General features: G+C 41.4%; 1 protein-coding gene across 2 annotated transcripts in view; it reads left to right on the top strand.

The window, feature by feature from the left end:
• SLC4A4 (solute carrier family 4 member 4) overlaps positions 1 to 25,987 on the top strand; it is a 346,852-nt gene that overhangs the window by 39,595 nt on the left and 281,270 nt on the right. For both annotated transcript variants that reach the window (XM_068542846.1, XM_068542845.1), the window contains exon 2: positions 16,659 to 16,732. In XM_068542846.1, coding sequence (XP_068398947.1) covers positions 16,660 to 16,732 — 73 coding nt within the window. In that variant the 5' untranslated portion in view covers position 16,659. The remainder of the gene's footprint in view (positions 1 to 16,658; positions 16,733 to 25,987) is intronic.

Below are 25,987 nucleotides of genomic sequence, written 5' to 3'. Positions count from 1 at the left end.
GTGGCTAAAACTTCTAAAATTATGTTGAATAATAGTGGTGAGAATCGGCAACCTTGTCTTGTTCCTGATCTTAGAGGAAATGGTTTCTGTTTTTCACCATTGAGAATGATGTTGGCTGTGGGTTTGTCGTATATGGCCCTTACTATGTTGCGGTAGGTTCCCTCTATGCCTACTTTCTGCAGGGTTTTTATCATAAATGGGTGTTGAATTTTGTCAAAAGCTTTTTCTGCATCTGTTGAGATGATCATATGGCTTTTCTCCTTCAGTTTGTTAATATGGTTTATCACATTGATTGATTTGGGTATATTGAAAAATCCTTGCATTCCTGGGATAAACCCCACTTGACCATGGTGTATGATCCTTTTGATGTGCTGTTGGATTCTGTTTGCTAGTATTTTGTTGAGGATTTTTGCATCTGTGTTCATCAGTGATATTGGCCTGTAGTGTTCTTTTTTTGTGACATCTTTGTCTAGTTTTGGTATCAGGGTGATGGTGGCCTCATAGGATGAGTTTGGGAGTGTTCCTCCCTCTGCTATATTTTGGAAGGGTTTGAGAAGGATAGGTGTTAGCTCTTCTCTAAGTGTTTGATAGAATTTGCCTGTGAAGCCATCTGGTCCTGTGCTTTTGTTTGCTGGAAGATTTTTAATCACAGTTTCAATTTTAGTGCTTGTGATTGGTCTGTTTTTATTTTCTATTTCTTCCTGGTTCAGTCTTGGGAGGTTGTGCTTTTCTAAGGATTTGTCCATTTCTTCCAGGTTGTCCATTTTATGGGCATATAAAGTTGCTTGTAGTTAGTTATCTCTCATGATCCTCTGTATTTCTGCAGTGTCAGTTGTTACTTCTCCTTTTTCATTTCTAAGTCTATTGATTTGAGTCTTCTCCCTTTTTTTCTTGATGAGTCTGGCTAGTGGTTTATCAATTTTGTTTATCTTCTCAAGGAACCAGCTTTTAGTTTTATTGATCTTTGCTATTGTTTCCTTCATTTCTTTTTTATTTATTTCTGATCTGATCTGTATGATTTCTTTCCTTTTGCTAACTTTGGGGGTTTTTTGTTCTTCTTTCTCTAATTGCTTTAGGTGTAAGGTTAGGTTTTTTATTTGAGATGTTTCTTGTTTCTTGAGGTAGGATTTTATTGTTATAAACTTCCCTCTTAGAACTGCTTTTGCTGCATCCCATAGGTTTTGGGTCGTCCTGTTTTCATTGTCATTTGTTTCTCGGTATTTTTTGATTTCCTCTTTGATTTCTTCAGTGATCTTTTGGTTATTTAGTAGTGTACTGTTTAGCCTCCATGTGTTTGTATTTTTCACAGATTTTTTCCTGTAATTGATATCTAGTCTCATAGCATTGTGTTTGGAAAAGATATTTGGTACGATTTCAATTTTCTTAAATTTACCAAGGCTTGAATTGTGACCCAAGATATGATCTATCCTGGAGAATGTTGCATGAGCACTTGAGGAGAAAGTGTATTGTGTTGTTTTTGGATGGAATGTCCTATAGATATCAATTAAGTCCATCTTGTTTAATGTATCTTTTAAAGCTTGTGTTTCCTTATTTATTTTCATTTTGGATGATCTGTCCATTGGTGCAAGTGGGGTGTTAAAGTCCCCTGCTCTCCTTGTGTTACTGTCAATTTCCCCTTTTATGGCTGTTAGCATTTGCTTTGTGTACTGAGGTGCTCCTATATTTGGTGTATAAATATTTACAATTGTTATATCTTCTTCTTGGATTGATCCCTTGATCATTATGTAGTGTCCTTCTTTGTCTCTTGTAATAGTCTTTATTTTAAATTCTATTTTATCTGATATGAGAATTGCTACTCCAGCTTTCTTTTGATTTCCTTTTGCATGGAATATCTTTTTCTATCCCCTCACTTTCAGTCTGTATGTGTCCCTAGGTCTGAAGTGAGTGTCTTGTAGACAGCATATATACGGGCCTTGTTTTTGTAACCATTCAGGCAGTCTACGTCTTTTATTTGAAGCATTTAATCGATTTACATTTAAGGTAGTTATCGATATGTGTGTTTCTATTACCATTTTCTTAATTGTTTTGGGTTTGTTACTGTGGGTGTTTTCCTTCTCTTGTGTTTCCTGCCTAGAAAAGTTCCCTTAGCATTTGTTGTAAAGCTGGTTTGGTGGTGCTGAATTCTCTCAGCTTTTGCTTGTCTGTAAAGGTGTTAATTTCTCCGTCAAATCTAAATGAGACCCTTGCTGGTAGAGTAATCTTGGTTGTAGGTTTTTCCCTTTCATCACTGGTCCTGCCACTCCCTTCTGGCTTGCAGAGTTTCTGCTGAAAGATCAGCTGTTAATGTTATGGGGATTCCCTTGTATGTTATTTGTTGCTTTTCCCTTGCTGCTTTTAATATTTTTTCTTTATATTTAATTTTTGATCGTTTGATTAGTATGTGTCTTGGTGTGTTTCTCCTTGGATTTTTCCTGTATGGGACTCTCTGTGCTTCCTGGACTTGATTTGCTATTTCCTTTCCTATATTAGGGAAGTTTTCAACTATAATCCCTTCAAATATTTTCTCAGTCCCTTTTTTTTCTCTCTTCTTCTTCTAGGACCCCTATAATTCGAATGTTGGTGCGTTTAATGTTGTCCCAGAGGTCTCTGAGACTGTCCTCAATTCTTTTCATTCTTTTTTCTTTTTTCTGCTCTGTGGTAGTTATTTCCACTTTTTTATCTTCCAGGTCACTTATCTGTTCTTCTGCTTCAGTTATTCTGCTATTGATTCTTTCTAGAGAATTTTAAATATCATTTATTGTGTTGTTCATCATTGTTTGTTTGCTCTTTAGTTCTTCTAGGTCCTTGTTAAATGTTTCTTGTATTTTCTCCATTCTATTCCCAGGATTTTGGATATCTTTACTATCATTACTCTGAATTCTTTTTCAGGTAGACTGCCTATTTCCTGTTCATTTGTTTGGTCTGGTAGGTTTTTACCTTGCTCCTTCGTCTGTTGTGTATTTCTCTGTCTTCTCATTTTGCTTAACTTACTGTGTTCGGGGTCTCCTTTTTTCAGGCTGCAGGTTTGTAGTTCCCATTGTTTTTGGTGTCTGCCCTCAGTGGGTAAGGTTGGTTCAGTGGGTTGTGTAGGCTTCCTGTTGGAGGGGACTGGTGCCTGTGTTCTGGTGGATGAGGCTGGATCTTGTCTGTCTGGTGGGCAGGTCCACGTCTGGTGGTGTGTTTTGAGGTGTCTGTGACCTTATTATGATTTTAGGCAGCCTCTCTGCTAATGGGTGGGGTTGCATTCTTGTCTTGCTAGTTGTTTGGCATAGGGTATCCTGCAGTGTAGCTTGCTGGTCGTTGAGTGGAGCTGGCTCTTTGCGTTGAGATGGAGATCTCTCTGAGAGCTTTTGCCATTTGATATTACGTGGGGCCAGGAGGTCTCTCGTGGACCAATGTCCTGAACTCGGCTCTCCCACCTCAGAGGCTCAGGCTTGACACCTGGCTGGACACCACCAACCCCTTCCCCCCAGAAAGTGTCGGCCGCCTGAAATTTTTTAAAAAGCTTTTTATTTTGGAATATATCAAACATGAACAAAAGAGGAGAGAATTGTACAGTGAACTCCCATCTACCATTACGCAGCTTCAACAATTCCCGATATGTTGCCAATCTTGTCTCACACGCCCCCAGCTTTTTTTTTTGGCTGGAATATTTTAAAGCGAATCCTACATCGTGTTATTTCACCAATTAATAAAATATTTCTAAGAAATAAATACATTAAAAAAAACCCAATACTATTATCATACCTAATAGAAATTAATAGTAATTTGTTAGTATCATCTAATACTCAATTAAATATTCAAGCTTCCTTAATTGTCCCCCCTGTTTTTTTAAAACCAGTTGATTTGTTCAAACCAGGATCTCAACCTGCATTTTGCATTCGATAGTTACATCTGGTAGGTTTCTTTTTAATCTACCACAGTTAAAGAGGGTGTTTTTAAGTTAGGGAGTACCATGCTTCTGTGGGGTGGCCCACTCCTTGCTAAGAAGCCACTAGAGCCAAACAAGTATTTCTTCCATCATTAGACAAGGGATGACAAGCTGAAGGCATTTTCCTTAAAATACAATAGATGTAACTAAGGAATCTGCAATCTTTCCATGTCCTTTGTGTTCTTACAAGATTAATCCAGAAAACTTACTGTTAAAAACAACTTTAAACATATTCCTTTATTATTTAAAGCATAGATTTGAGTCATGGGTGTTAAAAAGCCAGCAAAAAATCCATTCCACATTATTTTCTTGATACCTACGTGTTAGTCATCTGCTTTGGCATCTTCTAACACTGAGAATTGCCGTCCCTGGGGCAAATTTAGGTAGGTGAGGATTCAGGTGGCAACTACATAAGTCATGAACTTCAAGGCTAGTTTGGCAGAAGTTAATAAAGATTATATGAATAAGTTAATGCAGATTGGCCTTAGTTCAGAGGACTGACATGAGGCGGAAGTCAGTGTGCTGGTGCTGAACGCTGGGGATAAAGTCTTCTAAGGTGGGTTGGTCCGCTCCTTGATCTGCACACAGAGGACTGAGGCAGGCTGTGGCCTGGCTGCTGTAGGAAGCTGCCGCAGCAGACCCTGCCTGTACCTTCTGTGCTGTGGCCCTTGGAAGACCTTCTGAGTAGAAGTAGGTTCCAGGGAGGACCTTAATGGAAATGTTTATATAATGACAAAGATTTAAAAAGTAAAGAAGACTGTAAGCTTGAGGAAATATTACGGCTGCTCAGAAACCCCCAGTGGTTTCTAGTTGCTCAGAGTAAATGTCAAAGTCCTTTGAATAGCCTCCCAGGCCATGCAGCCTGCCCCTCCTTTAGTTTGACCTTTCTGGACTTATCTCCTATCCTACTCTGCTCTAGCCACTGGGAGTCACTCTGCTCCCACCCCATCCCACCAGCACTCCCTAAATCTCTTCCTTGCTTACATTTTTCCATAGCAGTATCACCCCCTAACATATTATACAATTTACTTTTAAATGTTGTTTATTGTCTATTTTTCCACTATGGATTTATCCTTAGTGCCTAGAATAAGGCCTATTCATAGTAGCCACTCAATAAATTGGTTAACTGAATGAGTAGACAAGTTAAACTTTGGAAAATTTGATCACAAGTATATACACTGAGAGATTCCTTGAGGAAAATGAAGGATAAACTTTGAACAGTATTGTGGAAAGAGACATTGGTAAGGGAACATAGACTAGAGAAGTATCTTCATTGTTCATGTAACAGTGAACTGTGCTTATAAAGTTTATGAGATGAAGTCGGTTTTCTGCTTAATAGTAGAGCCCGTATCGTGAGTGATGTACTCTTCTGACTTTGGTACAGTTAGATCCTTGGCATGTGTGAACCTAACAATTGTGATTTTGGCTATTTGCGGGGAGCCCTGAAGGATCATACCGTGTAGTCATTTGTGCTTTATAGAGACATTAGTGGTGACCCCCTGTGCCACTGGTGAGCCCAGACTGAGCCTGGTGGATGGCCCACCCCCTGCACTGCCTGTCATCCTGGTAGCCTTCTTTTCCTTGGGAATTCAGAAACTCGTATAGTGACACTTGACCACACATTATATCAGAAATTATATGTTATGGTGATATTTGTGAATTTGAGCATTTGCAAAACAGGGTTGGGGAAGTGTTTTATGAATGTCAGGGGTCTGTATACTCTGTCGGTGTTCTGGTGAGTCTGCTCTTTCACCAAAGCTCTGTTTAAATTTGTGATCCTGGGTTCCTAAAGACTCTGGAACAGATCAATCAAATTAGCTAAAGGGAGGCAGCATGACATGTAGCGGTTAAGAGCACAGACCTGTAGATCTAGACCACCTGGGTTTGAATCCTGACTTTGACAGTTATTAGCTGTGTGACTTTGGGTAAGTAACTTAATCTCGCTGTGCCTCAGAGATGTTGATGATAAAAATGGTACATACCTCATTAGATTATCGTCAGAATGAAATGAGCTGGTGATATTTGTAAAGCAGTTACAACAGTGGCTGGCACGTAGTAAGCTTAACCTAAGTGTTTGCCGAATAAAAATAAAGACATTTATTTGGGAAGCCTGTTAGAGGATACTTCAACTTCTGGCCCGTAGATACACCAAGATAGGAAAAGAGGTGAGTGGAAGTGATATAATTTGAAGTTATAGGAAGGCATACTGAAGTTAAGTAATATGAAAAAAAATTCTTGAAGGTAATCCCTGATGGACATGGGTTGGTTAATTTTGAAGGAGTATGAGAGAGTGGTTAAGTTAAACTTCCTGCCTGGTCTTCTTGTGACACTTACTGTGTGATTTTGGGTAAATTATTAACTTCAAATTACAACTGTAAATGGGTATGTTAAAAGTATTTACCTTAGGGGGTTGTCATGAGGATTGAATCAAACAAGCATTGTAAAGTGCTTAGCACAATACCTGGCATGTAGAAAATGTTTTAAACATGAGACTTTTAAGGGATTAATCGATGATGAGAATCCCTACTCTCAGTCCCTACATTGTTACAGGTATTGAAGTCCTTTAGCTAAAACCTTCATCCCTGTCTTATTATTAAGCCAGCTCGGCAAAATTTTACAGCATCATGAATGAAATAATGCATGCACGGTGCTTAGCACATTGCCTGGCATGTAGCAAGAAATCAATAAAATGCCAGGAGCCTTGTCCTTGCCAGCAGATGTGGCGGTTCAAGATGGAAGATGTGAATGGTGTGGCTGCCACTTTGGGTAGGGATGGGAAGGGAAGGCTGGTTTCTCCATTGTCAGCTCTGGGTGTCAGAGGTGGGATCTCAGGAGCTGTACCAGCTCGGATGCCATCCAGCTGACTTCCAGCACTGTGTCCTGGAACAAACACCTTCTCTGGAGTCCCCATCCACCTGCCAACTTGGATCTGACCTGAGGTCACTGTAGAAGCCACAATGAATGTATGCAAAGTCACAGACTCAAATGAGAAGTATGAATTAACTCTGGATATCCGGGCTATCCCTGTACTAATTACTACAGATAATTAACATTGACTATGTATAAATTTAAAGTTAGGCTGCAATTTCCAGAGCTCAAAGTTTACGTTGACATTTCAAATCCTAATTTCCTTTTGCAGGTAGTTGCTATCCAGCTTCTTTATTGGTTTACGTAAACACATTACAGAGTTTTATTTGTCCAGTTTCAGGCCTGAGGAACAAAATTGAGCTTTCTCATAGCTTCTCATGCTTCTTCCGGATTTTTTTTTTTTTATTAATTTATTTTTTAAAATTTATTTATTTATTTATTTATGGCTGCATTGGGTCTTGGTTGCTGCGCGTGGGCTTTCTCTAGTTGTGGCAAGCGGAGGCTATTCTTCGTTGCAGTGTGTGGGCTTCTCATTGTGGTGGCTTCTCTTGTTGTGGAGCACAGGCTCTAGGCACGCGGGCTCAGTAGTTGTGGCGCACAGGCTTGGTTGCTTCACGGCATGTGGGATCTTTCCGGACCAGGGTTCGAACCCATGTCCTCTGCTTTGGCAGGCGGATTCTTAACCACTGCGCCACCAGGGAAGCCCTCTTCTGGATTTTTAAAGCACTATAAGCTGTGATTTAAGTTCGTTCTTTCATATAGTCGTTAAGCACATATTTACTTAGAACCTACTATGTGACAGATCTAGGTACCTCTTAACTTTTTATTTTTAAGCAGACAAGGGGAAATTCTCATTTGAATTTAATTCTGCATATCACAGTGCAGTTACAGTCTATGTGAAAGGTTAAGTTCTAAAGTTAGGCAATAAGGAAAAAATTAGTTAAGATTATTCTTTAAAAAATCACTTAATTCATCCATAGACACAACATTTTTCAGGGGATACAACACAGCCATTTCCCCCTCTAACTTTGGAGCAAATCACTGTTTTGACAAGTAATTGAAAGTTAGCTTGTGTATGGGGTTCATGTTTGAAAACTACATTCAGGGTCTTTACACTTAGAGAGGCACTTAGTACCAAACATGTGTGTACCCTCACTGTACCCCTTCCTGAATGGCTGATTGATGGATCAATCCATTCATTCATCAACATTTGATGAGTACTTACTATGTGTAGCGCCTATGCTTGACCCTGGAGGTAGAAAGGCTCTAGAAAGATGATACTTGCTCTCAGAGAGCTCATATGGTGGTGGGGACAACTGCCATGATGTGTCCAAGGACAGTCGCTTGAGGTTAAATAAATGATTGTGACAGTGCAGTGTTGTACCTGCTGCGTGAGAAGCAGACACGTTCAAGGAGCCAATGGAGAACAGAGGAAGAAGCGTGGCTCTTCTTGGGGAAGGGTGTGTTTGAGAGTGTAGAGAGAATTCTAGAGAGTTGAATCTTGAAGAATGGGTTAACTAGGATGACATGGTATTTAGAGGAAACAGCGTGTACACGAAGGTATGGTAGCCTGTTCAGGGAATGGAATGGCGTGGAGAGATAAGCTCCGGTCTTCGTTTCTGTGCGAGGGCTTTCTCTAGTTGTGGCAAGCGGGGGCCACTCTTCACCGCGGTGCGCGGGCCTCTCACCATCGCGGCCTCTCTTGTTGCGGAGCACAGGCTCCAGACGCGCAGGCTCAGTAGTTGTGGCTCAAACGGGCCCAGTTGCTCCGCGGCATGTGGGATCTTCGCAGGCCAGGGCTCGAACCCGTGTCCCCTGCATCGGCAGGCAGACTCTCAACCACTGCGCCACCAGGGAAGCCCAAAGTGCTGAATTTTTGTTGTAGGAACTCTGGTCAGAAGCAGAAGCATATGGGTCGGAAGCAAGTGGATCAGCCCATTAAAAAAAAAATTAAAGGGCGTAAGGGTAAGTCAGGAGGATGTCCCAGGGGGTCAGGCAAGCCGTTCCCTTTTCAGCACTTAATACCCTCTCCAGCAGTTTCTCCCTTCATCTGTCACCTCCCCTGAGCCTCCAGGCCCTTCCTCACCCTTCATGCTGTCTCCATCCTGCTACTAGTTCTTTCCCTGTCCTTTATCGCCAAGCCTGCTCCAGCCTTTCAGAGCTCAGTCAGCAATCTGAGGACAGTGTAGGAGACCTTGCCCCAACATGCAGAAGATGGGAGAGAGGAGTTTGGCCCTTGGCCTTGAGGGGCAGTTTATTGCTGGTCTCCCCAGTTGACAGTCCCGTGCATTTGCTTATGGGGACAGAATTATGGCCCTTGGGCTTGTAAGACTGTTAATTACTATACTCTCTGGACCCTTGGGACCTTAGATTTAGATTCAACTAAAATTAATTGAATATATTTACTCTGGGAACTTATTTAATACCCTAAATCACTTATGAAGTGTTTTAGGGTCATTTTAAGGTACACTGAAGCGAGAAGTTAACTAACGTTTCCAAGGTTACACAGTTGCTAAAGGGCACATCTGGGATTTGCACTCACTTTTACCTGATTCTGCATATGTGTAGATGGACCAGCTTCTGTAACTGGCCATCATATTAAATAAAGTTTCCAGGGGAAATTTTAAAAAGCAGATTTGAAATGACCTTTTCTAAATTGAAATTTGTATTGAAATAATTGTAGATTCACATGTATATTTGAGAAATAATACAGAGAGATCACTTGTATACTGCCAGTATTCCCCACCATTAACATTTTGCAAAACTTGAGTACAGTATCACAACCAGGACTTTGGCACTGATACGATTCACTGATCACTTATGATCCACTTATTCAGATTTCCTCAGTTTTATTTGTACTCATTTCTTTGTGTGTATGTGTGTGTTTTTAGTTCTGTACAGTTTTATCACCTGTGTAGATTCGTGTATGTATCACCACAGGTGAGATACTGAACAGGACCAACTCAGCAAGGACCTTTCGTGTTGCCCTTTTATTACCGTGAGCACCACCCGCTGCCATCTCTGTACTCTGGTCACCACAGACCTGTCCTTCGCATCTAAAATTTTGTCATTTCAAAAATGTTGTATAAATGGAACCATACAGTATGTAACCTTTTGGGATTGGTCTTTTTCATAGCCTAATCCCTTGGAGATTCATTCAATTTACTTTTTTTTTCACCAGTAGTTTGTTTCTTTTTATTGCTAAGCAGTATTCCGTGGTATGGATATACCAGTTGGTTTAACCATTCACCTGTTGAAAGACATCTGGGCTAATTACTAGTTTTTGGCTATTACAAATAAAGCTGCTCTGAACATTCATGTACAGGTTTTTGCGTGAACAGAAGTTTTCACTTCTCTAGGATAAATGCCCAAGAGTGCAAATGAACTTTTAATGCAGTTCATAAATCTGGAATTATGTTTGGCGTGATCCTGCTCTGGATTCCATTTTCACCTTTTATCCGGTGTGAAGTCTGATTTCGTGTGGGGCTGTCACCCCTTTCTCCCTGGCCTCGGGCCTGTGTACATTGCCAGACTGCTGAGGGCACCCCTGAACTCTGTGGAGGGGATTTGCTTTGCTTTGCTGCTGCCTGATCGCTGGGACTCGCCTCTGCCATTAGTCATGCTTGTCAGGTTTGCCACGTTGATGTTTCTTTCCCCCGGCACCTACGTCCAGAGCTCCAGGAGTCTCTGCGGTTAAGCTCACACCCGCGTTCTTCTCCCTTCCTCCCTGTAGGAGTGGAAGGCCCTCTCAGCACCCGACGACGGGTGAAGTTAGGAAGGAAACAGTTGCAGCTTTTCCTCCGTCCCTGCTCTCCACTTCCCTGTAGTGAACGCATGTTGCCGAAAGATGGCAGTGCTCTTTGCAGCCACTGGGATTGCTCTCCCCTGTCGCCTGTGCTTTGGAGAACCGATATTGTTCTTTATGTGTGTGTTGAAAATGTGGACAGCAGATTTTCCAAAACAACAAAGGCACCAGGAAAACACTGTGTGGTTTACAAAGTTTGAAAGAAAACATCACGTTGGCAAATAATGGGTGATGGAAACGGTTCCCCACTTCTTAGATATGAGTTGAATAGGAAATAGAATTCCGGGATGTGTGTGTGAGGGAATAATTTTAGATGTCAGTACTGATCGTTGCATTCTGTGTGGCTCCTGAAAAAGACCTGTGAAAATATTGATTTCTTGCCTCCCATCTGATCTAAGACCAGCCAAGGAGCAAGGACAGCCTGCATTTGAGCTCTGAGACTTGAGATGAACCCCTTTTAGTCCTCAAGGAAAGGCCCTTATGCACAGTGTAAATATGATTTTCACGACAGCAACAGCTAATACTAATAATACAACTCTTCACTTCCTGGTATTTGTCCACTCCCCTGCGTGCGTCACTTTGGTGTGTGCGGGCATGTGTGTAAACATTTGCTGTGCACAGGAAAGCTGTTGTAAAGTGAGAGATTATGGGGTTCCCTGGCTGTTGTAAACAGCTAGTGAGGATAAAGTGAGATGAACTTTCATATGAGGTTAACTAATTAAGTTGTACGCATGGAAAGAACCGGTGGTGTCAAAGTCGGGTGTGGACTTGTGAACAACTGGAGCCGTTCTGCTCCCTAGGGTGCCATGGTCTGGTGCCTTCTTGGAAGCGGTCAGAAAGCCCCACTGTTCATTCGATCCACGTGCGGCTTGGTTAAGTGGAGAACAGGCTGTGGAGGAGAGGGGGTTGGCTCTGGGAGTGGGGCCACAAGCCCCAGAATGATTGCTCTATGTACACACCAGTGTGCCGAGGTCAGAGGGCTGTTTTCCGCTTTCCTGGGTCTGGGTGCTGCCGCGGCTGTGACCCTGCAGCTCAGAACATGGCCACGCTCCTGGGGTGACAAGGGAACACGTGGCTCCACCTTAAGCAGCAGCCTTTTTTGCTGCTAGTGCATCCTTTGGCAAAAGCCTTCAGTTGGGAGGAGAACTGCTCTGCATAAAGTTATAACCCTGAAACCAGATGCTGTTGCTATGGAGACGAGTGAAATGCTGGCGTGGGAGACAGAACAGGGGAGGGATGGGAGAAGGGAGGTGGGAGGGCAAGTGAGGCTCATCTAAAGGCTAGCACACCAAAGACCTTCAACCTTTAGCAGCACTGTGACGGGGCATGCGCGCATTCTGAAACTTGTGTGCTGGCGGCCTGCCACTTGCTGACGGGCTGAGGGGCAGCTGCTTGCTCTGTGTAGACTAGCTGGTGAGCACGTTGGCAGTTGGTGAGGGCTCTAGGGGTGGGAACTCAGAGGAGTGGAATGTAGATGGGTGCCCATGGCCCAGTGGCTGACAGTTTTGCACACATGTTTCTCGTGCCGGGCTTAAGTCACCCTTACAAGCCTGTTCGGCGATTAGGACCGGCTGCTGAGAGCCGGTCCGTTTGGCAGCAGATTTGACATGTGTTTCAGTTAAATCACTTTTGTGTCCCAGAATAATGGAGGATGAGAGAAGCCCCACGTTGTGTGGACTTCTGGGGAAGGGGTCTAACTTCTACTGTCAGAGGCCCTGTTGAAGGAAGGCGGTATTGGCCCCGTGTGGATTTTATACTGACTGGTGTGACCCTTATCCCCGTGATGATGGTGAGAAGCTTCCAAATCTGTTCTGAACTTTGCCTCACGCTGGCGATGCGAGCAACCTAGGGAGCTGTTTAGAAGCATGCTCCTTCCCTTCTTTGTTTTCAGCAAGTGCAGTTCGTGTGAAAGGAACATTTCAGAATGGATTTGGGGGCCTGATTAGGGACTAGATGAGTTCATTTCTTCTTACTGATAGAGGGGAAACCTGGTTGGGTCAGACAGTCATTTTGAAAGATATCTCTGTCTTACTAATAATAGCAAGCAACTGCTGAGAGGATTTGGTGGGGAGGGCGAACACAAACCCAAATAATTGACGCTTGTGGTGTAAAGATGGAAGAAAGCTGTAAAATCCCTGCACTTGGTGCAAAAGCCCAGATGTGCCAGGCTGCACTTGCTCTTGACGAGGAGAGGGCTGCTCTGGGTGTGCAGGTTTTACGTTTTTCGGTTTGCATTTTCTTTTTCACTTCCTACGGGGAGGAGGAGGCTGCTTACAGATGCTCTGCATTGCCCATCAGAAAGAACTAGGTTTCTAATTCCTTGCTATGTATAGTCTTGGAGGGAATGTGAAATATGTATCAAAGAGCCAAAGAATGCCCCAACCATTATTCTCACTCTAACTCAGACAGAGCCTGGGGACAGTGCTTCGGTTAGGCTAGATGGCTTTCTCCACCCAGGAAGAGGGCTCTGGGCCTTCACGTTTGTACGGTCTCCTTCAGTTGTTACTGCTTTCTTCCTTTAATTCTGCTTTGATTGTTTGTTGTATGCGATTTTGGGAAGGGCTTAGGTGCAAAGGCTAATAAACATTTTATTTAGGAGATGTGTGAAAAGTCAATAAATGAATTTGGGACCAGCGTGATTGATGGTGGGGTACAGAAATGATATTCTGCGGGAAATTGTGTTGGATTCTGTAGGTTGATAGGAATGGAAAGCGTTTGTTCTGAGAAGAAATGAGGGCTAAACTTCTCTTTGTTTCCTGAAGGGGAGACGGTACTATGAATGTAGATGCAGTAGTACAGGACTCCAGGATTTTGTTGTGTTTCCAAGGTCTTTTAAGGAAATTTCTCCGTTAAGCTGTCATCCTTGTCTAGGTCTACAAATGCTGTATTACTGATGGGGTCTTGTTCTTTGGACCAACCCTCAGATTGCTAGGGGAAGTCTTCGAGAAGGCAGATAGGATTATACTAGAGCCTTTGTCTGCCTTGCTCATCACTGTATCTCCAGTGCCCGGAAGGGTGCCTGGCACCTAGTAGGTACTCAGCAAATATTTACCGAATGAATGAATGGAGGAGGGCAGGAAAGAGAAAAGGGAATGACTGAACGCTGGCTGTGTGTCTAGCGCTGTGCATGGTATGTTTGAAGTACTTTGGTCACCGTCACCAATGACCTCCATATTGCCAAACCCAAGTTTTTCTTCTCTGTCTCGGCCTTTCTCAGCCTCTCGATAGCGGCACTCTCCTCTTTCCTCAACTTCCTTGACATCACTCCTTCCTGATTTTCCTCTTACCTCATTGACTGCTTTTGTTCCTCTGCTCTGCCTGTAAATGTTGGCATGCCCGGCATGCCTGGCACTTGATCTTAGGTCATCTCCTCTATTTCTGTATTTTATTCCTGCATTTCATCTAGTAATAGCTTCAGATACCAGCTTTATTCATTGATTCCCCAATTTTTATCTCCAACCTTAGGCTTCTGAGCTCTAGACTTAGACATCCATCTAGTTGTGTGCCTGACAGTTCTTTTTCTATATATAATAAGCATCTCAACCATAAAGTGGCCAGAAAAGAACCCTTGGTTCCTCCCCTGAAACCTGTTTCTCCCATAGTCTTCCCTGGGCTCCTGAGATAGCTTCTTAGTTTCTTTTGTCTCCTGACTATTATGCACTTTTCACATAGCAGCCAGAGTGATTCTTTAAAAGGCAAAACAGCTCAAGTCACCTTCCATCTTAAAACTCTTCGGGGCTGCCGTAACACCTAAAATTCTAACTTCTTACCATGAGGTGCATGGCCCTGATTCCCTCCGGCATTGTCACCTCCCGTTGATCTTCTGTCTGTCTGTGCGGCCTCACTGACCTTGCTCTGTTCCTATAACATGCTAAACTTCTTCCCACCTTAAGGCCTTTACACTTGCTATTCCCTTTGCTTGGAACGTTCTGCCCTCATATTGTCAAATGCCTGGTTCCTTCCTATCATTTTCATCTCTGCTCAAATGTCGCCTCCTCAGAATCCACATCTGAACCACCTTATGCTAAGTAGCCCCCTGCCTTATTATTATTGTTTTCTGCAAAGCAATTAATGCTAAGATTACCTTGTTCATCTATTTATTATTAGTTTTTGAGGCATTTTGTCTGCCTTATTCAAAAATGTATTCCCCTCCCTCTCAAGAGTGCCAGGAACATAGCAGACACTAAATAAATATTTGCTGAATCAGTGAATATGTTGGATTATTTAATCTTCATGGGAACCAGAGGCTCACAGAGGCTGGTAACTGACTTGACCTCTCAGATCTTCAAGGCATTTTCTTTTCTACTGTGATCCTGCTGGCTGATCCATGTCCTGTTTTTATTTAGTTTTATATTTTTAGTTTGAGTGTAGAAAAGGAAAAAAGATGAACTTTTATGTATAAGACCCATATCCCTGAAAAAGGATATTCTGCAGGTTTCCAAAAATAATGAGTTTCTTCATGGCATTGTCCACCAATAAAGGTCAGGTGAAGAAGAAAGGAAGGAAATAAACCTTTATTAAACATGTAATAGGTGCTAGGCACAAAACTGAGTGCTTTCATGTGTGTTACCTGATTTGAATTTCCTACAAGGTTGATATTATTTCCCCCTGTTTTGGAGATGGTAAAACCAAGGCTCAAAAAAGTTGGATACTTTGCTCTAGGTGATACAAATACTAAGAGGTAGAACTAGGTTTTTTAAATCCGGGTCTGCCTGACACCAAATTTCTGACTTTTTAAGCTCAGTTGGTTGCTTTTTGAGATGCTCCTAAAATAGAAAGGAAGAAAAAGTGAATTCAGTGCATATCACATAGATGATAACAAATATGGGAAGCACAAGAATAAGTTATACAGACAGTATGGAAAACAGACCTACAGTACAGTATTCAGTGCCCGAGCATATAATTGGATGAATGGAATACAGAGTGAACATTTCGTTCTCTGGCAGAGCTCATGTACGGTATGACATAGGGCAGCTGTCCTCAGAGAACGTTCTTTGTTTCTAGACCGGTGCGACACAAGCAGCATTTGAGCAATTCGGGATTTCTTTCTGCTTTCACTATAAATAGAGTTCATGGAATTCTGTATGTCAAAGTTAATGCAATGAAAAGGAGTCACAGAATATGGAAATAAACCTTAACTTATTCTATAAACCAGAGACATGTTTGGCATCTGGAGGCCGTACAAACGCTGTCCTTACTTGGATGGATCCTGAGGTCTTATTTAGCATAAGAAATTGCAGACATCCTATTATGTAAGGAGACAAGAGGACAGCATAATGTGGCTACAAAATGAAGAACTTTATGCCCTTCAGGGAAGAGTTAACAGGTCGGATATACATAGAGAGAGACGTGTGATAAGAATGTGGAAAATGAATGAATGGGTGGCATATATATGTGACTGTTGCCGAAGCCGGGTTGCTGGATAATCCTCAGATGTCAGATTTCCGTTAAGGCCAACATGTGACTCAAAGCTTGCCACTCAACAGAGAACACTGGGCTGTGCTGGTATTAAGAGGCTGGCTGGAAGCTAGGCTTCCACTGTGCACTAGCCTAACTCCCTGTCGCTTTCTGTGCGTGGGTGGGCGTGCATGTGTGCGTGTGTGTGTGTGAGGGTATACATTTTTATGCAGTGGGTGTTTAAAGAGCTAAGCACTGAAGCTGGATTTCCACAAACGATCATCACGAGCACTCCAGGCACACCAAACTTCCTCTCTTGGTATTTCTTTTTCCTTTCGTCTTTTTTTTGGGGGCGCATCCCAAAGGGGAGAACCCCCAACATCCAGCCTACAAGATCGAGATGATTTTCTCTCACCTGTCCCTGTGGGTGCCCTGTCAAGGTTAGAACTGGAGCTATGTGGGACCGGCATATTCTCAAGCACCGATGAGAGAAGCTGAAGGAGTGAAGGAGCTGCAGCAGACACCAAAGCAAGAGGGACTCTGCCCTGTTAACATGAGCAGCAGCTTGCAGGTTCACCTGCCCAGAAGCTGGGCTGTGTCCAGTGGCTCACTCCAGGAGAAGTCTGAGCATTCTTTTTTTCTTTTTTATTACTATAGGATGGAGGATGAAGCCGTCCTGGACAGAGGGGCTTCCTTCCTTAAGCATGTGTGTGATGAAGAAGAAGTAGAAGGTGAGCTCACTGGGTCTGGGGAAGTGTATATTCCTATCCATATGTCTTTGTAAATAATAGCACTCATGCATTTCATGTATCTTATAATTTTGAAGTTAAAAACCCATGCCTATCTGTGGAGTTTCATTAAACTCCACATTTTGCTTCAACACAGAGTAATTCTAAGAACTTCCGTGGACCATCAGGGTCTGAATCAGTGTTGTGTCCCGCATGGTTGACAACAACAAAAAAAAGGTCTTACTTTGAAGCAGGTGCCTATGTTAGCTGTGCCTCTCTGTCAGAAATAAATATTTTGCCAGATAATATTAACTACCTTCCAATGACTAATTCAAGGAAGCTGCTAGATTTATATAAATGTATTTGGCAGTATCTTCTAATATTCTTTCTTATAGCCTGCAGGGTAGAAAAACAGATGTTACAGAGAGAGAACGATACCATTACTGCAGGAAACATGGGGCTAAGCTGAGGAGATAAAGAGTAGTAATTATGGATGTGTCTCAGTTAAGAAAAGATGGACAAGCATTTTTTACTTAAAAAATCTCTAGGACCTCTTTTATTAATGTTCTCCAGTGCCAGTTGAAAATCAAATAAGAGTTAAATTTTAGCTGGTGCTATGGTGCTTTCAGTGTGCCATTTCTTCTCTTGTCTCTTGACTTATCAATGATGTGGGAATAATACTATTTATTTGACAGTCATAAGGCAGGGCTTAATTAATATTTATTAAAATAATTATGTGAAGGCGTGACAGGTATACAACATTTATAATGACAGTTTTAAAAATAATCAAGGTTCTAGACAGTACTCATAAAGTTAAGTAAGACTTCCTGGTGAACCATGTCTTAAATTCTGCCCTTTAAAATCACCTGAGAAGGAATTCTTGTGTATTTTGGAAACTCCAGTCTGATGGGTACCATTTGGTAATTACTTAATGCCTACCAAAGACTTGGACCGGAGGGGTGGTGGAGTTGGGTAAAAGAAGGTGGGTACTGTGTGTTCTGGAGTGATTCGTCAACCAGACTGAACACCAGGTCCCAGGCAAGTGACACTCCTGTGCCACCTGGGATAGTTTGAATAGTGTGGCCATTATGTTTCCTAGGTAAGTTTCTTCTGACCCTGTAGTGCTGGAGTGTTGGTTCCCCCAGCCCCCCATCTCCCCACTTCCCACATGTATACTCTTGAGACTGACTAATAAGAATTTGATGCCTACGTTTCTTAGGAAAAAGGAAACCACAATATTTTCTTTCATATTGTTTTATGGGTTCCTTACACTTTTACAACATGACTGTGGGAAAATGCCAAGTTAGTGAAAGCAAAATAGTAAAACTTTTGTCTGAAGATTCTTGTAACCCATGCTGCTAAGTCTTCATTGTGGTGACTCTGTCACTGTCCCAGTGTCAAAGGGGAGATAAGAATCTTAAAGTTATAGCATATGAGTATAAGAAATATTGTAGGAATGAGCAAATATCCTATAATATCAGGACAATTAAAGTAGAAAAATCAGTGAGAAAGCTTGGGGGTGAGATGTGTACTCTGTGTGTGTGTGTATGTGTGTGTGTGTTCCTTGAGAATAACCCTCTAGCTAAGTTCACAGGAGATGTAAATCACCTCCTGAATTTGTAAGGTCTATAGGATTGACAGCACTCTACTGCAGTACGATATTGTACATGGGTTTCTTAAGGCTTTGACTAAGAAGTTTTTCCCTTGATTTTTAAGCACAAAATTAAGACAACACTGTAATGAATAGCACACAAATCTGTAGCTGGGTTTCTTTATGGAGAAACAAAAAAGGCAAAAGGTAGAAATTTCTGTACAATTGTCTTTGTGATGACTCAACTTGCCACATGGATTTTGTGTATTTTCCTATTCTGGTAAGACTTCTATTTTAATGATTATCTTTCACATTGAGTGGAGCTTGGGTTGATTACATTTCTTTTAAAGCATGTTTAGCTAGTTGCCTGTGGTTGAATCCTGAGGCCCTGTAGCATGGTTGCTTATGGCCATTATTTGGTGGAGAACATCCAACAGTATGGGCTCCTTATAGTAGAAGTCATGAAACAGTAATTAGGAACTGTTGTTTCTAGTTCAGTGCCCTCCCAGTTGACCCTCCCATTTTCTCACCTGGCTTCATCCATTTTCTCACCTAGCACTTAAATTTTGTAGTAATAACTCTAGGTGAAAGTGTAAAGAAGTTGAAATGGAGATGGGCTTGATGGCATATTCATGGTCCCAGTGGTTGAGAGTGAAGAAACAGATGACTTGACTGTCAAGACTTCTAATCAAGATTTTGATGGGAATGTTTTCCGCAAGGATGTGAGTCTATCTCATATTTTTAATTGCATAGAGAAAGAGTGTACTTGAAGGAAAGCAGACTGTTATTTTTATTACGAAGTAGCTGAGTTTCTGGTACATTCACAGTGGAAGTAAGTGCTCCAGGTTTAAGGATCAGAAATTCAAAGGGCAAGGAGCTGAGGGGCTTCCTTCCTTAAGCATGTGTGTGGTGAAGAAGAAGGAGCTGGCACACCTAACATTTCTGTTATCAAACGTGTTTCCTTTTATCCAGGTAGTTATTTCTCTTGCTTCTTGGATAAACATGGTTGAAGTATATTGCAGCACACTTGGCAAAAGTGAACTTAAGATAAAACTTTGTTTATTTTATTTTATTTTTAAAGGAATTCCTTTATTTTTAATTTTTATTTATTTATTTATTTATTTATTTATTTATTTATTTATTTATTTATTTATTTATTTATTTATGTATTTATGGCTGTGTTGGGTCTTCGTTTCTGTGCGAGGGCTCCCTCTAGTTGCGGCAAGTGGGGGCCACTCTTCATTGCAGTGTGCGGGCCTCTCACTATCGCGGCCTCTCTTGTTGCGGAGCACAAGCTCCAGACGCGCAGGCTCAGTAGTTGTGGCTCACGGGCCCAATTGCTCCGCGGCATGCGGGATCTTCCCAGACAAGGGCTCGAACCCGTGTCCCCTGCATTGGCAGGCAGATTCTCAACCACTGCACCACCAGGGAAGCCCAAAACTTTGTTTCTTAAAGTAATTTGCACAAATAAGATGCACTCCCATTAAATGATTATTAGGGTGACTTCCAGTAACTCTAGTTACTCTGAAATGTTTATGCTTTTAAAATTCTTCTTAAGGTCGCTCCATTTGGGGTGACTGGATTCAGCTCAGCCTGAAGGCAAGAAGAGTCAGATGCTCCCTGTTAGTTCTTTCTAATGCTGTAGCTCTGAGCAGGGGAGACAGGCTGAGATTTCCAACCACACCCTCAGTTCACCTGGTTCAACTTTACTCTCAATGGGTGGTGTGACACTTAATCCACATTCTAAAAACTCAATAGAAAACCATCAGCTGCAAAACTCACTAAGAACAGGGTGAGTCAGAAGAGGAGTCATCTTCTGTTTAAATAATGAATTTATCTATGTGAGATATATAAAGACCTAAAGCTCGTTTTCACATAATTTGCCTCATGTGCCTTTGTGTTAATGGTTTAAAAAGATACTCTTGAGAAAGGAAACCGTGTTGAATTTAATCTTTAAAATAAAGAGAGGCTTGTATGTCTGTTCTTTCAGTGGTTACCTTCTACTGTGTTTTGTAAAGCTAACATTTTTGGCATAGAGTAGTTACTGTGGATAAACTCATTTAAAATTTGTAACATTTCAGATATCATATTTGTTTCTGTACGAAAAGGCTCCCGCGCAGACATTTCCACAGAATTGGTCTATAGATGACAAATTGACATTACTGGAGTGACTCAGAAATGCCCACTATGAGGAACAAGACTGATTTTTCATTTCAAACACACTTAATGGAAATTGGCAAACTTTGTTGGGTGAACCGAGGTTGAGATAGGAAGAAAGATCCCAGGTAGCTTTTTCTAGGGGAAGAAATTCTATGGATGTTTTATCCGTTAATAAGTCAGCCAGGATTTTAGATCTGTGTGATATAAACAGATTACTTAATATTCTCATATTTTGCAATAGGGGAAAAAGAGCAAACTCCACCTTATCTTTGAGATAAGGCCTTGGCTCTGCAAGGCTAGGTAACTCCCCAGCAAGCCTTGGCAACACTGACTTCACGAGGAGGGGCCTTTTCTTAACATCAAGCCTACCCAGCAACTCAGGAAGCATAAAGTACAGCAAGACAATATTGGCTGAAATGGGTCTGCATTTCTGAAGTTTGATCGGTGCTCTAAATGCCATTATGATATATTGTGGTGGTTTTCCTCTTCCATTGAAAACCAAGTCCAAAAGGAAGTGTGCTCCCATCTGTCCAAATGGGAGAATAATTCTACAAATTCTCATGTCTACTGATGGATATTAAGAGAGAGAGTATGGTTGAAAATGCATGGAATTTACAGGAAGGTTATTTTTAGGGAAATAAAAGTAAAAAAGTTGGACAGGGTCTGGAACAAAGTAGACATTCACTAAATATTTTGTTAAAAGAAAGAATGAATAAATGAATGTGTAAATAAACTAAATGAAGCATATATAGAATTACTTTATATAGTCCTCTAAAATCTTTGTTTAAATTTTTTTAGTTAGAAATTTGGTTCTCTTACTTCTCTTAGTCAAATGAGATGATATAGTCTCTGATGATCCTATGTTTGCTATTAATCCCATTTGATGTTGCAAAGATCATTGATACATTTATATCATTTATACTGATAAGAAAAAGAAGCCCCTAAAACACCTCCACCTTATTCTTCTTCCATCCTCTGCTCTGTATTTTGAGGAGAGAGACTAAAATGATGAAATGGTGGCTTTTGTATTTTTGGAGGTCAGGATTTCAACATTTTACAGACATGAAATCATAATGACTTAAACCTATTTTTCACTAGAGGATATTGTGATGATGTATTTATGTGTATTGGAGGAGGTAGTATTCTAAAGAAAAAGTGGGGCCTGGTGGACATTTGTTAATAATTACAATGGTCAAAAACGTAATTGCCGAGAAGGAGTGAATGAAAACCTATCGGCTGGGAAGGGAGGGGCTGAGTCCAAGCTGGCGCTATTCTGAGCGCAGGATGTAAGTGTCCGGTTGCATTTTGCTGACCTCCTCTCTCCTGTTCACTCTAATTGCTCCGAAACAGTGTGTACAGAGGAAATACTTGGGCAAATATTGCTGAAGGAAAAGCCTTCTTGAAAGAAACAATGTATCCACACGTTGGAGAGCTTGAAGGAAATGCGGTGAGGTGTTTAAGGGTTGATGCTTGAATAGCAACTTGGGTTCCCAGAGCAGGTTGAGCCCACGCAGACCTTTCCCAGTGTCCTGCTGCTTTCTCCTTGTGGCCCCAGCTGAAAGCCTGCCAGAGGGCCTAAAGCAGGCAATACTTAGCTCTCTGACACCTCCTGCTGTGTCAGTGACATTAAATATTTGTATATAGATTTCTTGGATGATAATTCCATGGGTTTTTGAAACTGGAATCAGACATCCCTTCCTAGAGTTTTCCAATTGTAGAGAATTCCCTGGTAGTGTAGTACGGGCTAAAGCCCTCTGGAAGTCACTTTCTGTCCTAGGTGACTACATTCTTTTATGGCAAGAGGTGTACAAAATTGAACTTGGTACTTGAGTTGTGTTTTACAAGGATTCAGAAATTCTGAAATAATACACTTGGAGCACATTTTGTCTGTAGTTGAGTTTCTTTTTCAAAGCTTTGTATCTGCTCATATTTTTGAGACATATTATTTCATATTTATTTTTGGGAGTCTCTGTCATTTGTGTTATTCATGTGTTGTTAAAGCAGAGTGGCTAAGCGTCGGTTTGGGAATAAAAGTTTAAAACTTGCTGTATTGCTGAAGCATTGCATAAATGAAGGATGAAACTTAGAGTTTGGAGTTTGAATTTCTCAGTTCTGTAAAATGAGAATAATAGAACATGCCATTCACCGTAGAACTGTTTAAATAATTACCAGAAATAATGTTGCTGCTGTACCTGGCATTAGGCATAGGAGTGCTTTATACTATACCACTGTCTGTCCTTTTGCTTTCTGATTGATATAGTCTCACCAATAATTTTTTTGTTTTTTTTTTGGCGCATTGTGGCTTGTGGGATCTTAGTTCCCTGACCAGGGATTGAACCTGGGCCCACAGCAGTGAAAGCACAGAGTCCTAACTACTGGACCACTAGGGAATTGCCCTCACCAATAATCTTCCATGATGATTATCATTCCAAAAAATTCGAACTGACCGAAATGATGTTTGTTATTTGCTTAATTCATCTTAGCAAGGCATCTATCCCTTGCCTTCCTAATAACCACGCTTACCTACTGCTTCTTGTATTGGAAAAGGAAAGCTAGAAAGGTCAAGAGAAGTTTCCTGAGGCCTGGTGTTTATTTCTCTTTGGACTCATTCTGATTCCCTTTAAGCTCTGGGCGTGAGATCTGATTTCCATGGTTAGACTGCTCGGATAGACATTACCCCTAGTTTGTGAAACTGTCTCCTTTTCCAAGAAGAGACACACTAACTGTAATTGCATACAGGGTAAATTACAAATGCATGCCCATTGTCTAATAAAGCCTGCAAGGTACTTTTTCTGGAAAACAAATTTAAGTGTATGATATTTTCCTACCAATGAGGAGGATTCAAGGGTCTATTATATATGTAATACGTATATTTTTTTTTTTTTTCTTTTTTTCCCTTCCCTGCTCTGCAGCATAGACTAGGGTAATTCTGTCCCCTACTGGCTGTTATGTAATTTAGGTGCCAATTCAATGAGATTATTCAATAGTATAGAAATAATATTAAGTATTCAGACCTGAGCTAAGTATTTCTCCATTTTTATCATTACAAGATTCAGAATCACTGGGAGAATTGAAAATTGGGACTGATGAGGGAGAGTAGAGTAAGAATGGAATAAAACTGAATAAAGCTCAGTTGAGGCTCTCCCGTTGCTCCGGTGAGCATACTGGTGGGATTTGGTTTTGTTTTGTTTTGTTTTACTTTTTTGGCTGATAGCACTTAGGGGACTGAGGTGAGAGCTTGCCATGGCAGGAGTTCACAGGAGGTTCCAAATATTGTACCTCTGAAGCTGCTGATTGCCAGGTGGGATGAAGGTGAAGGGAGGGAGGGTGGTGAGTGACATCCATTGAATCAGCAGTAGAGGAGACTTAAATAACTCCCTTCCCTGAATAGCTGCAAAAGCTTTTAAATCTGGTTAATTGTTTTTACCTTTCTATAGAGTTAGAATTACAAGGCAGCTATCCTAAGTGTTATATCCAACATGTTCACCTTTCTTGATACTCTGTTGACTTTGAAAGGAGAACAGACTTTACTTAAACCTCTCCGGACGTGATTTTACCAACTCTTTTCATGGTGGGATACTCAATAACTTTTACAAGGCCAAAACTTCTGGAAATAAAAATGAGTGTTTGAATTTTAGTAAAATTGGCCAACATATCAGCTTTAGAGGGCCAGAATCTCACATTTATGGATTAGTTAAATCACCACCCTACTCTCCAGTTGATTATTAAATTTTCAACACGATTCTATCCCTGTTGAAAAATAAAGACAATGTCTTGGATGTTAAATGAAGGCTCACAGTCAAATCCAATGGATACAGGTATTTGGCAAATTCAGTCGGTATCTGGGTTGAGATACTTTTATTCAGTCTGCTATGGGTTAAAGAACATGGTGGGGAACCAGGAGTCTCAGGACCTATTTCTGTTCTTGGCTCTGCCCTGCCTTACTGGGTAACATGAGGCCAATCATGTTTGTGTGGTTATGTTTCCTTTGTACAGAGTGCAGTTAATAACCTATCTTCTTATCCACCTGCTAGAGATGCTCTAAGGATTCTTGGATAACACCAGCAAAATACTTTGATATTTGCAGTAAGCCATTGACGAATTACTTAATTTCTGAATCTCAGTTTTTCATACAAAGAAACAGCATTGGTGCTTCCTTATCTCCTAGTTTTGCTAGGGATATAAGTAAACTAATTTGAAATCCCCAGAATGAACCCTGTAAATTTAAGATGTTATCTTCCTTGGTTATATTCCTTGCAGGTGATCTATCTTTGTGCTTAACACTTTCTCACCAGTGCTTGCTGTGACTGCAGAATGCTTTCAGACTAAAGCTAGTACTGATATCTGGTGATCAACAAATTAGTTGATTAGTATCTATGTTAACTCTTCTTATTAACTCTGATGGACAGTGCTTTTATTAACTTTTTCTTTAAGCTTATCAAAATGGTAACCAACAGTTGCAGATATATAAGCTCTAATATGTTGCTTTTTTAGGCTCATATGTATCATTGAAAGTGATAATATATTCCAATTAGGGACATAATTAATGTGCGGTCAAATAAACCAGTCATTAATTAAGGACACAAGGTTGTTTGATGTGATAATTTAGAGAGTGTATCATGTAGGTGGGTGAGTTTACATGGGAAACCAAGGTATGTATCTCTCATAGAGTGACATTAAGTTGAGACCTAAAGGGTGAAGAGGGTTAGCTAGGTCAGGAATGAGGGAAGCCTCCCAGGCAGGGTATGTGAAGGCCCAGTGGTAAGAAAGAGGTAGGCCTGTTTGAGAAGTGAAAATAAAGCCCATGTGGCTAGACTACATGAATAGGGAGAGAGTGGCCTGAAGTGGATGGAACCCAGATAATTATGGCCTTTTATACTATGCTAAGGATTTAGGATTTTATTGAGGGTGCACTGGGGAGCCACTGCAGAGGGTTGTAAGCAGGGAAGTGATAAGACAAAATTTGCATTTTAAAGAAGATCTCTTTGGGGCTTCCCTGGTGGCGCAGTGGTTGAGAATCTGCCTGCTAATGCAGGGGACACGGGTTCGAGCCCTGGTCTGGGAAGATCCCACATGCCGCGGAGCAACTAGGCCCGTGAGCCACAGCTACTGAGCCTGCGCGTCTGGAGCCTGTGCTCCGCAACAAGAGAGGCCGCGATAGTGAGAGGCCCGCGCACCGCGATGAAGAGTGGCCCCCACTCGCCACAACTAGAGAAAGCCCTCACACAGAAACGAAGACCCAACACAGCCAAAAATAAATAAATAAATAAATAAAAACTAAAAAAAAAAAAAAAAGGTCTCTTTGGCTCATGGGTGGAGAGAGCATCCCAACAGGGCAAAGATAAAAGTGGAGACACTGTTGCTAAGATTCAGCTGAGAGATGATTTTGGGTTAGAGTAGAGGGACAAAAAGATGGGTTGAATTGCCAGGACTTGCTGATGGACAGATGGGTGGGTGGGGGTGATTGCTTCTGGATTTCTGCTATGAGCAGTTTGGGAGACTTAACG

Source organism: Eschrichtius robustus, chromosome 4 (genome assembly GCF_028021215.1).
Source record: "Eschrichtius robustus isolate mEscRob2 chromosome 4, mEscRob2.pri, whole genome shotgun sequence".
Taxonomy (NCBI): domain Eukaryota; kingdom Metazoa; phylum Chordata; class Mammalia; order Artiodactyla; family Eschrichtiidae; genus Eschrichtius; species Eschrichtius robustus.
This window is presented reverse-complemented; position numbering and strand designations above follow the sequence as displayed.